Source organism: Uloborus diversus, chromosome 3 (assembly GCF_026930045.1).
Source record: "Uloborus diversus isolate 005 chromosome 3, Udiv.v.3.1, whole genome shotgun sequence".
Lineage (NCBI taxonomy): Eukaryota > Metazoa > Arthropoda > Arachnida > Araneae > Uloboridae > Uloborus > Uloborus diversus.
In genome coordinates this window covers 56,914,157-56,930,838 of record NC_072733.1, presented here as the reverse complement: position 1 = coordinate 56,930,838, position 16,682 = coordinate 56,914,157, and the positions used below count along the sequence as shown (strand labels likewise).

At 32.6% G+C, this 16,682-nt stretch overlaps 1 protein-coding gene across 1 annotated transcript in view; it reads left to right on the top strand.

Annotated features, from left to right (window-relative positions):
* Window positions 1–14,663, top strand: part of LOC129218397 (acidic fibroblast growth factor intracellular-binding protein-like) — a 44,509-nt gene extending 29,846 nt beyond the window's left edge. Inside the window, exon 9 of the mRNA XM_054852648.1 lies at window positions 11,189–14,663. Within this exon, the coding sequence (XP_054708623.1) occupies window positions 11,189–11,267 (79 nt within the window). The 3' untranslated portion in view covers window positions 11,268–14,663. The remainder of the gene's footprint in view (window positions 1–11,188) is intronic.
* Window positions 14,664–16,682: the final 2,019 nt, after the last annotated feature.

The following is a 16,682-nucleotide window of genomic DNA, read 5'->3' as shown; positions in this document are numbered from 1 at the left end:
AATTGAAAATTAATCATTTTTCAGGGTTTGTTCTTATAAGTCCTTCCATTTAGTTTAGTCCTTAAAAGTGCTTACAAGTCCTTATTTCAATGCCTTTTTCAGTGTTTTTGCAAGTTAAACCAGAGCAGAATGGAATTTATTTTTCTCCTAAAAGGGCTATTAGCCATCCGTTTTTCTTTTTTTTCTTTCTTTATTTCAATAGCTATGCCACTGGAGTTTCAAATGCTTACTTCCTGGAGATGTAGGGAATTATCCAAGCACTATTCCTGTCTCCAAGGGAGAGTCCTTCTTATTTTCTTTCTTTCACTTTGGAACTTCCTTTATCTTCCTGCACTAGACAGGTATGAATCGCTGATCCACATCACATGAATTTCTGTACCTCCCTCCTGATGTTTCGCAGATGCATTTTCATGAAAGGAAACATTCCCCAATATTTTTCACTTTACATCAGGCTTGGAGTAATTGCCGATTACGTAATCGTAATCTGAGTAATCAATTACGTTTTTGTGTAATCATAATCTTAATCTGTCGATGGGATACTGTCGTAATCGTAATCAAAATCATAATCAGGATTTTCATGCGTAATCGTAACTGTAATCTAAGTAAAATAATCCGTAATTTAAACCTTGTTATCATGTAATCTTGACTTTCTAAAAGTAAAAAAGATTAAGCCGCCCTTTTACTAATGTATGGAAAGATAACATAGTTCAATAGTAGCACAGAAAATGACTTCTTTCTTTAAATGACTATTCAGTGCTCGTCCCCACTCGTCCTTGTTTGCAAACGAGAGTCATAAATCGAGCCCTATTTTAAGTGTTCAGTACAATTAATACCCCATAGGCGCCTTTGCGTTTCAGGGCTTCTTGAGAACTTCTTCCCAAATCTTTACAATTGGTCATTCATCAGTTTCCCTTTCATCTGTCAATGTTAGGCAATCAAGCGAAGCACATTGCCACCTCAAAATCGTATTTTAGCAGAAAAAGTACAATGATATCAAAAGTACAACTAAGTTTCAGGCAACAAAAAGCTTTTGATTTTTTTATACTTTTATGAGAAAGTAGTGAATGACTGAAAAAAGATTTTGTCAAAAGAAAACCAAATTTGCATTTGTGTTTCAGTGATTCTTTAAACACTCTTGCCTTTACACATATTGTATTTATTTTTTGCTACATGACATCTAATCTAAACCCTGATGAATAAGATTTTTTTTGTATGTTTTCAACATAATTTCTCACATAGTTTCATCTTAAATGTATGTTTATATGATTACAACTGATATTATCTCTAATTAATGAGTATGTATGAAAGTAAAAAGTTTGCATTGATAGATTTTATAAAATTTGTTTATGTTTTATTGTATCAAGGAATTAACACAAATTTTGAAATTTAATTATCTTTTTATGTCACATTTTTAAAGTGAGAAAAATTGCACTTCACTGCTGCATTAAAACTGTGATGTATAAATATTATTATAAAATACTCATTTGTACAAAAAAAAAGCTGTATGACTAAAAGGTGGAAATCATAGCAAAACATGTTATGCCCAATCTTATATTTTATAAGTGTTAAGTTGAAGCCTTTTGGCACTTGTAAAAGTGCAATTTCTTTAGTAAGTGATTGATTCAAGAATGAAATCAAAGAATATGCTAATAGATAAAATGATCACAAAATTGATTCTGTAGAGTTGTAGGGGTCTAACACTCATATGTATCCTTTTGCTAAAAATACCACCTAAGTATTTTTCAACTTCTGCATCATCTGCTCCAGTTCAAGGATTGTTTAACATTGCTGGAAATTTTTTCCCTTCTCAAAGCATGAGAAAAAAAAGAAGAAAAAAATTAACTGTAATTTGAATTCCGAAACTTTGAATTCAAATTATGTTTTCCGCAATCACGAGTTGCGACAAGACTCTACTGGTTAGAGTTATTGTTTCTAGAAATGGCTCCCAGGCCCAAGCATGTCCCTCCTCCTGGGTGCTTACGTGTATATAGTTGTGTGCGTGTGTGTGTAGGCTTACGAGTGTGCACGTAGGCGTGTGTATGTGTGTAAAGGCGTGCGCGCGTAGGCGACTGTGTATGAGCATGCGTGTGTAGGACATGGACGCCACCGCCCAGCAAAAGTGGATTCCGGGGGACAGTGCTCAGGACCAGCCGCGCCGCCGCCGGTGGACGGTGGTGCTGCAGGCCTGGTCCAAGCTGAAAAAGGAACCGGAACATCAAGGACTTTCAAGTGAGAACAATAAGCAATCGTGATTGCTCAAAAAAAAAAAAAAAACAGACATCTTTAAAGTATTAACTACACTTAAATGCATTTAATTCTTTTTTTTTAGTTTTCAATTGTTTAGTTTCGTATCTTTTATTTACACTTTCTGCGTATTTTATAACATTGCAGTTTTTCTGCATAAAGACCCCATACGAGTTTTTTTTTTTTTTTAAATAGCTGCTTTTTTAATTAACTGATAATATACTAAATAATTGAGAATACAATGCTGAAATATACCACATAATTTTCAGAAATTATAAGCTCTAAATTGTTGAGCAGTTTAGCAGTAAGTTATTGCCCTTAAGCCAGGGCTAAGGCAGAACTACTGCAGTGGCAAAACAATAATAAACAGCCGAGTCAAAAACAATATGTACTGTGTATACATTTGAATAAGAGTGTGCCTATACCTGTATACAATGTACACAGTCATTGTAGCATTGTGTAATGTACGCAATTTGAATTTTCTAGAAGCTTTTTATCTTTCATATATTGCTCTTTTCCTGCAACAGCGCAATAATTCAAAATAAATAATCTTTAAGTTAATACTGCACCATAGTTGCAATTATCTCCTTAATATTGAATCAAAAATCATAATTTTCAACTATCACTTTGTTGTTGCAAATGAGTGATATGAACACATAATAATATAGGCAGTGGCGTATCTAGCCAATTGTTTTGGGAGGGGCCACCCAAAATTTTTGAACAAACTCCGAACTCCCCAGAAACTTTATTAAAATGAAGTTTCAAAAACTCAATTTTCGGGGTATCGAGACATTAGGTGAGGGGGTGGATTTAGGAATATTCCTCAGAAATGTTTCAAAATTTAAATTTCCGAGTAATTTTTGAAAATTAGGAAACTAAAAACGCATTTTGTCTATTTTTGATGTACGGAGAAAGGTCAGGTTTTGGGTGCTCGCCCCAAAATACTTTTTGAAAATAAAGCTTAGAAACCAAAATATTCTGTTATACATTGAGAAGTTAGAAGAGAAGGGGTGCTCTTCTAGCTCTTCAGCTGTCCAGCCTAAAAATGCACCTTTAGGTAATGTTTGCATACATTAAAGGAAGTGTGAAGGTGCTTAGAATCCTTCCTTCCTGGAATTATTTTGCATTTGATGCTCTAAAAATTCGATTTTTTATTATATTTATACATATTTTATAAAGGGATGGAAGATTCATGAGCTCCTCCAAAAACCTCCTTTTACAGCTATCATCACGATATAAACTAGGGAGGGAGGGGGTCCTATCAAAAATCGTTCGTAATTGAAGTCCCAAAAAAATTTCATTTAAGTTGCTTTTAAGCAAGTTAACTGATAAGAGCTGGATAAGCTAGTTTCCGTTGACATTTTTTCCAAATAAGACTTAAAATGCAATTTTTTGCTACATATCAAGGCATTTGTGAAAGGGCATGGGAAAAGGGGTCCCCCCCCCCCCCAGAGTTTCGAAATTAAAGCCATGAAAATGAAAATTTAGGTTTTGTGAACAATAGGTATACTCTGAGAACAACAGCATATAGAGATCGTCCAAAGTGTCTGTTGTTGGAATCAAGAAATAATGTAAAAGATGGAAAAAAATTTTGGAAATACAAGTTTTTTTTTGAGGATAGGGATATAATTTATCTCTCAATTAAGGCCTATACTTTTTCAGTAAAACACGTGTTAAATTTTGTTATCTTCTCATATTTTTTTCTTTTTTTTTTTAAATTCCTACAATCACAAGGCTTTGGGAGGGGCCATGGCCCCCCTCTTGATCCGCCCCTGAATATAGGGCTGTAATCGTATTCAAAATATTCGACATATTATAATCGTAATCGATTAAATTTTCTACATAATCGGATAGTTGCTGTAATTGTAATTATGTTTTGTCAGAGGATTATAATCGTAATTGTAATCCCCCTTTTTTTTGTGCCCCTAATCATAATCTATTACATTCCCTCGTAATTGACTCCAAGCCTGCTTTACATTTAGCAATCATTTGCTCTTTTCATTCTCTCTGCGTAATTGTACTGTACATTTTAGCTAAAGTTAATGGAGTAGTTTCAGCCTTTAAATTATCATATCCCATCAAAACATCGCTGTTCAATTTTATGTTTTTAAATATATTTTTAAGAAGTTGTTCATATGTTTTAATAAATTTATCATCAAGATTTTTTATTGTGCGGTTGGATTGGCGAACTTCATTTTTTATATCTTTTTTGCAGTGTATCTTCTTTCAACCTTTTTATTTTTGTGAAGTGATTTTTTTCTTTAAATAATTTTAATTAGATAGCCAAGCAACTCTAGATCTATAAAATTGCTATATTGCGCTAAAACATACATACTTGTCAACTTTTAGGGGTCAGGCTTAAAATTTACCCTTCTTTTTTTAACGGGTTCCAATTTTGTATGCATTTCAGAATCTGATTGCATCTCCCTCTGAAATTCTCCCATTTTGGCTTGCTGTATGATTCTACCACATAGGTATCGCTAATTTTGTGTTTACCACTTTAACTTTTCTTATTTCCTATTCTATGGCAAAAGACTTGCACAATTATTCATTTTGTCTAAAAGTTGATGAAAGAAATTTCAAATGACAATGGAATATCAAAATTAGAAATTAAGTGGTAAAATTTTGAAAAAGTTGGAAAATACTATGCATTACTTAATTCTGGATTTTCTTCATTATTTTCAAATTTTCTGAAAATTTTGTTTACTATATTAGTTAATTTAAATGTTTAATATATTAGCTTATTAACCCTTTGCACTCTATTTTTATATCATTCTTAATTTTGTGCTTCTAAATCAAAGTTGAGAATATTTTAATCAGATGAGATAGTGGTGTACTTGATAAAGCTTTACATATACTCATATCCAAAAGTTGACAAGCATTATCATGCCGTTTTGCTTAGTTTTTTTCCAGAATGGCTTTTATCTTATGTACTTTGTAGAGATTGTTCATTGTAATTTGGTCTTAAAGAACAGTTTCATATCAATTAATTTTAGCATCAGCAAATAAATTTAAAATTTAGTTATAGTTAACATTGCCATTCAAATTTGTTCTTTTTTTTTCTTTTATTTGAAGGAGGGCGGGGGATAGCTTCTTCAGCTTAATTTTCCTAAAAATAACAGTTAAATTAAACTATGCCTGACACAGTTCTAGTTCTCTAAAATTAAAAAAAATATATGTATTGAATTTTTCTCACACACACACACACACACACACACACACACATATATATATATATATATATATATATATATATATATATATATATATATATATATATATATATATATATACTGGTGTGCAAAAATTAAGGACAAGACGGTTTTTTCAATATAACTTTGTACAAAAGCTTTCCAAATCAACAAATTTAATACCGTAAGATCCCCAATACGCAAGAAGATGTGTAATTTAAGCAACACTTGCCAAAAGAGAAATCAGGGGGATAAAAAGAAGCTTTGTTGAAAAAGTAGCATGGAGCGCAATGCGACTGAAGGCCGAAACATCCCTGTGATGGGTGTCCAGCAAGAAACATCCGGTCTTTAGTAGGGGATATGATCTCCCCCGACTGCTAGGCAGGTTTCACAGCGTCTGCCCATGCTGAGAATGAGGGTGTCAATGAGTTGTTGAGGCATTGCTGCCCATTCATCTTGCAGCGCCAATCGAAGCTCCCGAATCGTTACTGGTGTTAAGGTACGAGCTGCCAAGCGTCTGCCTAGAAAATCCCATACATGCTCGATGGGACTGAGATCCGGAGATCGTGCCGGCCAATTCATATGTTCAATATCCTCACTCTCTAAGAGCTGTTCGGCAGCTACTGTGCGATGACATGGTGCATTGTCGTCCATGAAAAGGAACTGCGGACCCATAGCGCCTCTAAAAAGACGCACATATGGAAGAAGAATCTCGTTACAATAACGGGTCCCGTTGACTGAAGCTGCGTCGGATATGTGAAGGTCTACGACTACCAAGCATGATGCCTCCCCAAATGAGAACACCGCGACCTCCATACCAGTCCCTTTCAATGATGTTCGAGGGATGATTGCGGCTTCCCCGCTGTCTCCAGATGAGTATGTGATGAGAATCGCTACTCAGACTGAATCTGCTCTCATCTGTAAAGAGTACTCGTCCCCATTCATTGTCTCTCCAATTCCGGTGTTCCCGGCACCACAGAGAATGCCTTCTACGATGGGCAGGCATTAGAGGTACACACCGTATAGGGCATCATGCAAACAGACCACCACCGTGCAGTCTTCTGGCCACGGTAAAACGCGATATCGGTCGTCCAGTTGCCTGTGTCGTGTGTCTAGCGATTTCTCCTGCTGTCTGCCGCCTGTTTCTTCTGGCCTGTAAGACAATATACCGGTCATCTGCGGGTGTGGTTCCTCGTGGACAACCACTACTGAACCCCCGGATAGCTTTTCCTGTAGTTTGAAATTGTCTCCAAAGTCGTGAAACGATGCTGTGAGCAATTCCGAACTCTGCAGCCACACTTGTCACACTGCGACCTTCCTCCAACTTCCCAATGATTTGACCTCCGGTAAAAGCATCCAGATGTCGTCTAACAGATTGTTTATTCGCCAATTCTCGATGAGGCAGCAACTCGGTGTGATTTTAACTGCTATACGTCGTGCAATCTCTTTGCCAGAAATACTGATCTTACACCGACAACATGCTTTATACTACTCAGACACTCCCCCATTACGGTTGCCTGCATATCTGTGCATGTACTACCGTACATCACCTTACTTAATCTCCTGATTGGTCTTTCTGTCCGCTCTGCCTCTTTGTTCAGCTGATATGCTAATTTTTCGACTTCGTCCTTAATTTTTGCACACCAGTGTATATATATACATATAAGATATAAAAAATCCCCTGTCACAGTGTTAGTTATTGAACTCCTCCGAAACGGCTTGACCAATTTTTAGGAAATTTTTTATGTGTATTTGGTAGGTATGAGAATAGGCCATAAAGTATATTTCATATTGTTAGGTATTTAGGAAGTACCTTTTTAGAAATTTTTCCGCCATGCTCTGGCAAAATTTCGGAACATGGCCCCCCCACTAGATGGTGCTTTGGAAACTCTTAATGATTTAAAATTTTATTTATTGCCATTTTCTTTTTATAACAAATAACATGTTTGAAACTAATTTAAGCAAGACTTTTGCCATGGTTTTCAGTTTCGCTCTTTCATTCTTTTGCGGAAATATTTTGGGGGGAGATTTGCGATTAAAAGATGGAAAAGGGGGAGTAGGAGGGGTAAATTTTATGAATATAGGTATTTTAGATGCCAAATAAAAGAAATACAAAAAAAAATCAAAAAATCTTATACATAGAACTGTCATGTCATAGTGTTTGTATTTGAACCCCTACGAAACAGCTCGACTGTTTTTAAGAAATTTTTTATGTGTATTTGGTAGGTATGAGAATAGGTCATAAAGTATATTTCATATTGTTAGGTATTTAGGAAGTACCTTTTTAGAAATTTTTCCGCCATGCTCTGGCAAAATTTCGGAACATGGCCCCCCCACTAGATGGTGCTTTGGAAACTCTTAATGATTTAAAATTTTATTTATTGCCATTTTCTTTTTATAACAAATAACATGTTTGAAACTAATTTAAGCAAGACTTTTGCCATGGTTTTCAGTTTCGCTCTTTCATTCTTTTGCGGAAATATTTTGAGGGGAGATTTGCAATTAAAAGATGGAAAAGGGGGAGTAGGAGGGGTAAATTTTGGGAATATAGGTATTTTAGATGCCAAATAAAAGAAATACAAAAAAAAATCAAAAAATCTTATACATAGAACTGTCATGTCATAGTGTTTGTATTTGAACCCCTACGAAACAGCTCGACTGTTTTTAAGAAATTTTTTATGTGTATTTGGCAGATATGAGAATAGGTTGTAATGTAGTATATATCATACTAATAGGTAATTAGTGTGTCTCTATCTAGAATTTTTTTGGCTACCCAGTGTTAAAATTGCGCACTGCTTTTTGGCAAAACATCAAAAAACTCTCAAAGATTAAAAAATTTTATATGTTGCCATCTGCTATTAACAAACAAAATGTTTGAATAGTTTAAGCATGGCTTTTGCAATGATTTTCAATTTCGCTCATAGATTCTTTTGCAGGGGTACTTTGATAGTTCGGAAATTCTCGATTAAAAAAATAGAAGGGTGAAACTTTGAGGTTATAGGTATTTTTTTATTCTCAATTTTGAAAATGAAAAAGAAAAAAAAAATCTGGATAGTGATATTCCGATTATATCTCTGGCAGTTTCGGCAAGTCAAGGTGCATTTTTTTGGGGGAGGGGGGATGCACCATGTGAAACTAGCAAAACATTTCACATTTTACCAATTCTTGCTGAAATATGATCTAATGATGACATTGCATTATCTCTTGCACCATTTGGCATTGCAGTAACTTTACTGGATGGATGCAGAACAGCTCATTCAGCATTTAAGCTGCCACTGAATATTCAAAATAACCCAGATGCAGTGTACATCAAAAGGTAATGAGGCACTCTGTTACTCTCTTCTAGTGATTTCAGACAAACATTTCCGTCATTCTACATTCAAAAGTCGCTGATGAGATGAAAGTTTACTTGAAATCCTCGCCACTTTATCGTAATATTGAAAAGGTCCAGCTGAAACATGTACATCCAAATGCTACAAGATCCATTTGCTGACAAATTCTCGGACCCATTGTCAGATATCGACGAATGAAAATTTGCTATCTATGAAAATTTTGAATGCATAAAATTGCTCACTAATTTCAGCAACATCATTGATTTGATAAAATGTTCTCATAGATTGTGATGTAGGCACACAATACATGCATTACATGGCTGGCAGAAAGAGCCACATTTGGCAGCCAAATAATGTGGAGGTTGACGATTTATAAACTTCAAGATACAACCTGGTGACTTGGTATCATACAAGTTGACCGATACAGTTTGCTATTCTGATGAAGCTGTAAATTATCCAACAGAGTTTTTGAATCCTAGAAACAATTTATGTGGCAGAACAAGGTTTGCCGGGTCAACTAGTATATATATATATATATATATATATATATGTATGTATGTGTGTGTGTGTGTGTGTATTGCATACAGGTGTTTTTAGCCATACATATCCTTGATTTTGATTTAAAGAAGTGTGTATGAACACTATGTTTTAAACAATTCTACTATCTTAGTTTATTTTTTTTAATGTTAGTAGGTTTATGTTGACTGTTCGTGAAATATTTTGTTTGTTTCATGCTTTCTAATCAGGAATGGAAGTAGTTCAATCACTTTTTGTGCAATTGAATACGTTTTTAAAAATTTGATAGGATTTGAAATTGAAAGAAATACAGTTGAACTCTGTTAATACGACCGCGGTTAATACAAAATCATGGCAAAAAACGAATACTTTGTTACTTAAGTTTGGTTTACGATTTAATCACATTAAACATGTCACGGATATTACGTAGATCAAAATGAAAGTTTTGGTTAGGACGAACAAAACTTCTGACCTCTTCCTGGGAAAAAATCGCAATTGAGTGCTTCAGTTTTCTTTTTCAGCAATTTTGTGTCACTATTGAAAGCTCTCCATGTATTCCTTAACCGTGTGAGTAACTTCCAACCCTTTTCTTTTAGTCATCAAGTAGTGACAGCTGTTCTTCTTTTTCTTTGTGGTACTGAAAATTTCAAGTGAAAATAAAACTTCTGTCAATGCCGGCATTATCCCCCAATTGTTCTTTATGTCACCTATCTCTTAATCTTGAACACACACCCCAAGTTCATACTTGTTTGCTCTCTAGGGGGTGGAAAATATTCTCGACTGCATTGAGCTATTGTGGGTAGCCAAGGCCTCTGCTATTCTGAAAGAGTTAAAGCTCATTACACCTGCTTACATTTGGACGGATCAGTCTGCTTGGGAATAAAACCATCTATCTTTTCATTTTGGTCTTACCACCTGTCCCCCCCCCCCATTATCAGTTTTCTTCGAATTGGTTCTTCAGTTATTGCTAAATGCAATTTTACACAATAAAAATTACTTTCCCACTATTGACGACCCTTCTATTTAGTCTCTCCTAGAATATTGATAAAGCAAGTTATTTCATGATGTAAATAAGCTTATTTTTTTCTGGTTCGAGCAAGAAAGAAATTCTGTAGTATCTATTCTGCTTGGCAGTCCAACGTTTCTTATAAACTGAATGTTACTTTTTTTGGTAGCTATTATAAGCTAAAGTTGGCGAGCATAAGAAGAAAAGCGCTATCAATTCGTGAATAGATAGACATTGCCAATCAGTTGCAAAGCAATTCTGTTTTAAATTTACATATGAATTTTTATTTTCCCCTATTTTACTTATTCACAGTAGTTACAAATAACGGTTAATACGAACAAATTCTTGAATTTTTGGTCTTTTATATCAACAGAGTTCAACTGTAGTGTCTAATTTTCCCATGAATTTGTTTATAGAAGTAGTTACAAATTGTTAAAATAATGAGTTGATAATTACTTTTAATAACAAGTTATAATGTTACAATGCACAATAGCAATTTTGTGCATTCTCTAGCCCTCCTTGCACCATACATTATCAAATACGGTTCATATATTTGTTCAAGTGTATGCAATGCTTATTCATGGAAATAATCACATCACTGAAGCATATGTAAGTGTGCATGTGCTTAATTTTGATGACTTAAGTTGAATGGTGAAGGTAAAGAAGCAGCACAAAATGAGATCTGGATGAAATTTAGATTCTTACAAATTGTCTTGTTTCATTTTTTTTCTGGAAATTATTTTTTTTAACTAATAATTAGATTTATGTACTCATATAGATATTTACATATATATATATATATATATATATATATATATATATATATATATATATATATATATATATATATATATATATATATATATATTTATATTTATATACATTTATTTTTATTTCAGTGACTCTCACTTATTGGAAATCTGGGAGAGATATATGTCTAACATGTCCAGATTTGTTATAAAAATGAATCATTCTTAAATTTAATCATAATGCTCTTCAATTTGATGTAAATTAGATACAGATCCCCTCATTCATAAGGGTGGTAAATATGATAGTCAGCCACTGTTAGAAGTCTTATATTTTTTTTCAATTTGTTATTGTTTTATTTATTAAATGTTATTGTTTTTTTTTAATTATTATTTTAGAATTTTGATCCTTTTTAAGCAATTCTTTTTTGTGTCAAATGAAATTGTTGAAGCCAATTCATAATTCCAAATTACTTATTCTGTACTTAAGCAAACGTTGGTATAGTTTTAATGCTTTACATCTATATTTTCTCCCCTTCTACTGAATTACCAAGTCTTAAATGTACTAGGAATTTTCATTCATGCCAGATCAAAAGACTTTGGTTTGATATGTACATTTTTTCTTTCTTTCTTTTTTTTTCTTTTCTTATAAACAACATCAATATTGTATTGTTTAATTTCTAAAGAAGTTCAGAGTATTTTTGTATGTTTGAAAATTGCAAAATATATAGACTACACATAGCTGTTGATATTCTTAACTGGTCAAAACTTGACTATTTTTGTACTAAAATCATCAGTTAAATATATTGCTCAACTTTTTATAGTCTTCAATCTAAATTTAGTTTTGTTGTTGATTTTTTTTTCCTTTTTTTTTTATCTGACATGATTTTTGAATGTTTGGTGATTTATTACTAAAAGAGTCTGTTTCTTATCTGTTTCAATGTTTTCTGTAAATAGTTTATGTAGATTTTAAAGCTAAGTTTTTGTTATTTTTAAATATTGGTAGATATTTACACAACTAGCAACACACATAATGTAATAACATTATGGGGTGTGCTCATTGAGCCATCCAAACACACTTCAAGATATCACTTTGTGCAAACTACCTACAGGTGTTGCTTTTTCTTTTCTTGTTCAATGTTAACATTTTTTTTTTTTTTTGCTTGTTAGAAACGTTATTTTTAATTTGATCAACGTAACTACTTTGGGTATATAAAGTTATGTATAAGTTTTTGAATGTTAGAAAGTGAGGTATAAACACAAAGTTAACGTAAAAGAATATCCCGGTTTTAAAATTTAATATTTCATAAACTATTACACTTACCAATACAAATGATACATAAAAATAAAGATAAATATTCCAAGTTTTTTCAAGGTATGTGAGTAGTTAAAGGTGCATGTTTCACAATGCTGGATTGGCTGTGCAGGTGATTATGATTTACCCTTTATGTGTTCCCCAGCCAGATTCCAAGACCTAACCCCATGTGATTTTTTTAATGGGGTTTTGTCAAAGACTTTTTCACTACCATTGCCTATAACATTGCAAGAACTGAAAGATCCTATATGTGTAACATTACAAGAAATTGACAGTGAAACACTCCAAAATGTATGGAACAAACTAGAATACAGGTTAGATGTGTGTCGCATTAAGAAAGACTCGTACATCAAACATTTGTAAGTGAAAAGAACTTGGAATGTTTATATTTATTTTGAACTATCATTTATAGTGCTTATTGTAATAGTTGTATGAAACATAAATTTTTATGGGACAAAATCCTATTTTATACAGGGATCTGCCAGCTGCACCAATCACCGATCCTGTGCCAAACTGATCAAAAAGTCCGCCAAAAGGACTTTTCTGCGCCAAAATTGGACAAACTTGCGCCAAAAGTTCAATTTTGAATTTAATATTGCAGTTCCTTTGGTATATTTGGCAGTTTTTGAAACATACCATCAAGTTTATGCATTTGGAGCTTGTTTTTACGATTTTTTGACTTGGTCCCGATTTTTTGCGCATTTTAAAATCCGATTGCATCCCCTTTTGAAGAACTCGGTCGTTTTAATTTTTTATGTTATTATGTTCCTTTGACTTGAAAAATTATGTGTTGATCATTGTTTTCAACCTTTCTTATCTTTTGTTTTCTGAATATGAGGACTTTTCAGTTCATCTTCTTGTCACACTCACTCGAAAATATCAATCCAGTTGCATCCATTGATTTAAGCCAAAACCAATTGTAAAAATTAATATTGTTCACCAGTTTTTAATCTTTAGTTTCTTTCTGTTTTAAGACAGAAAATTGATCTTTAATTTTGGTTGGCAACACTTAAGATAGCAAAAATTGGGAATTCTAATGCTCTGGTAATGAATATACAAACATTTAAAGTTTCTCAAACTCAAGCACTTTCTTCATATTCTTAGTCTGTCTTACAATTTTTATTTATTTTTTTCTTTTCTCATGTTTTTCATATTTTTTTCACGTGTATTTTGAAATTCCTTTACTTATCACATCATTTCTCAAAATGATTTCACATTTTTTTCATCGTAATTTCATTATTAATTTTGCGATTAAATATCAATCAGTTAAAAATAAATAGTATTAATGTTGCCTTTGCTTGATCTTCAGATTTGTTCATCAAGTAGTTTAGTATATGCCAAAATAATAATAATAATAAGAGTAATAAGATCAAACTAAATAACTTACACATACCAAAATAAGGAAAAAGATTAATTAATATCTCTTTAAACTCACTTGTAAATTGTTAAAGTAAAATTTTTAAATTTAACCATTCTTTTTTGCTTTTTTTTAAAAACTTTTTTGAATATGTTTTTGAGTTACATGTATGTGGATCATTCTCCAAGAAATGTAACTTTTGAAACCAAATATTTTTCAATTTTGAAACCTTTTGTTTTCTTTTTCTTTTCATTCTTACATGAAAGTGTTACCTACTAGAAGTAAACATAAACAATGGTCCAGCTACGTTCCAATTATTTTAATCATAAATAAAAAAAATAAAAAACGCCTTGTTCACGGAAATAAAAAAAAAAGAGAAAAAACATTCAATATTTAAAAATAGAGGATAATTTAATATCAAAGTAGTAATTTTGTTTATTGTGCAAACAATCAGCTATTTTAATGATTAGTGGGAATATAATATTAAGCTCTCTTAATTGAAGTACGACTCAATTATTACTTTCAAATGTATGTTAAAAACTAGTATTTAGTAATTTGAGGATGTACTGGCAATTTATAATTTGGGTAGACGCCTATTATTGATGTATTTCCCCTCCATCCTTTATTTTCACCTCAGAAATAATGACATTAATAAGGTCTGTCACGGAGGTAAAGAATTTTCCATTAATATAGGCTAATAGATACATTTTTCAGGGGGAAAAAATTTCTTCGTTGCTACAATCCTCACATGTTAAGCATATGAAAACATGTTCACTTCTTTTTTTACATTAATTTACATCCCTGAAATTCAAGTTCACGGAGGTGAGAAGTCAGAATAACCACACTAAGTTTTTCCAACAAAATCTAACTTCTTGTTTTTCAACAAAAATCTCACAACTTCAACTATGGCTGAAAATAAACAAGGGGGCTCCCTTGTATCATGGAAAATAAAATGTGATGGCATTACTGCCACGTGTTAATGAGGAATGGCATTTTGTGTTTAGGTACCCGAGGTGAGAATTTATTGTGTGACATGACTTCTTGTCCTACTAAAACGAACTGAAACACAATATTAAAAAATTAAATATACTTAAACAATAAGTATTTGAGACACTTGTGAAAGGAATAATCAATAAATAAGTATATACTTTTAGTTAAACAAGTTATTAAGCAACATAAACAGTTGCACAAGGTGTGCAACATGCCATGGAGGTGAGAATTCACATGTTGTGAACCAAAAATATACTTAAATAAAGAGTATTATTAAAAAACTGTTGGCAGGTTTAAATAGGTATATTTTTGATGAAATTAAAAATCATTGTTAAATGAATTGTTTCTTAAAGTTTTTACTGTAAACCGGGCCTGATTACCCAAAAAGCTTGGGAAACTTGAGCTTCCCCTCAGAATTTTTAGGGGGCCCAAATATTGCTGTAAAACTGCTTAACGATTCTATAGTTTATGCTTTTAACTGCATTTTTTTAAAAAAAGATTTAAATAATTATATAAAATGAGGCCATGAGCAAGATTTTCAAATGTGGGATTTGATTTAACTCTTACAATGCACTTTTTATGACATTTAATTTTTTTTTTAAAGTGTCAAATATAATTCAACATGTTTTGCCCTTGTTTGCTGGGAATTTAAATGCAACGTATGTAACAATCAAAAGTTCTGAAAGTCGATAAGGTGGAATTAACGTAAATCTGAATTCTACTGGGCCATTTAGCATTAGTCAGTGTTGTATCAATGTGCGTAGAATGCTTAGAAAATTTTCCTCAAACAAAATGTGGGGAGCCCCAAAATGAGATCAAGCTTCCTCTAATTTAAGAGTTTAATTGGGCTCTAACTGTAAAAGGCGTTTGAAAGAAACTTTTTGAAGAATGACCCATACATATGAATATATCTTATGTCGTTTACATGTATTTATGAGTATAAAAGCAAACATATTTTTAAAATATGTATCAAAGCACTATAACTTAAATGTGCACTAAAGCAGTGATGTACATGTCACAGATGTTTTTGTGTGAAATATATCAGGGTTCGAAAATTATACTGTCCGATGTGCCAGGGGCATGTAAGAATTCTGATCAGTAATGAATATTTTACCCTTACATGCCCGGCTAGGCATGCAATTATTATAATTTTTTAATTAAGTGTTGGTAATTTTAATGATGGCTTATTATGTACTATTTAGTTAAACTTTTTTTATGTTTTATATTGAAATAATTCTTGATTCAGATTTTAAACTTTCAAATTAGTTTTTGTCTGATTAATGCTATGTGACAAATTCAAATATTTTTGTTATAATACAGTAAAAAAAAACTGAGCATGTAAAAATTTTATTCCGGTTATGTATTTTTTAGACAAACATGTGTGGCGGAGCATGTCAAATTTTAAAGATTTTTCTAGCCCTGAAATATACATAGTTGCTTCAAATTGATGCAAAATTAAAATTTTTGCTGCTGCAAGCTGCTCCAAATTTGCAATTTTACTGCTCCAAGCTGCTCCAAATTCGCTGTTTTACTGCTCCAAGTTGCTCCAAACTCACCATTTTCCTGCTTCCAAGGTTGCTCCAAAAGCGAGTTTTGGTTAGCACATCCCTGATATAATGTGTGTGTGTAGTAGTTCCTTACTTCAAAACATACTTTTTGCCATTCCAGTTAACTATTTTCGTGCTCTACGTTTCTACAAAACAAACTTTTTGGTGAGCTAAACTGCTCCTAGTTCACTATTTTCCTGAGCCAAGCTGCTCCAAAGTCACTATTTTCCTGTGCCTGAGATTGCTCCAAAAGTGGGTTTCAGCTGGCACATTCCTGTTTATATTTTTTTTTTTTTTACTGTGAAAGATGGAAACAAAATATTCATAAAATGTAGTATAAAACAATATAAACAAAATTAGGAACAAAAGGGAAAAAAAAGCTATCTTGTACATTAAGAAAAATCAGTTAGTAAAACAGTGACTTCTAGTAACAGTAAC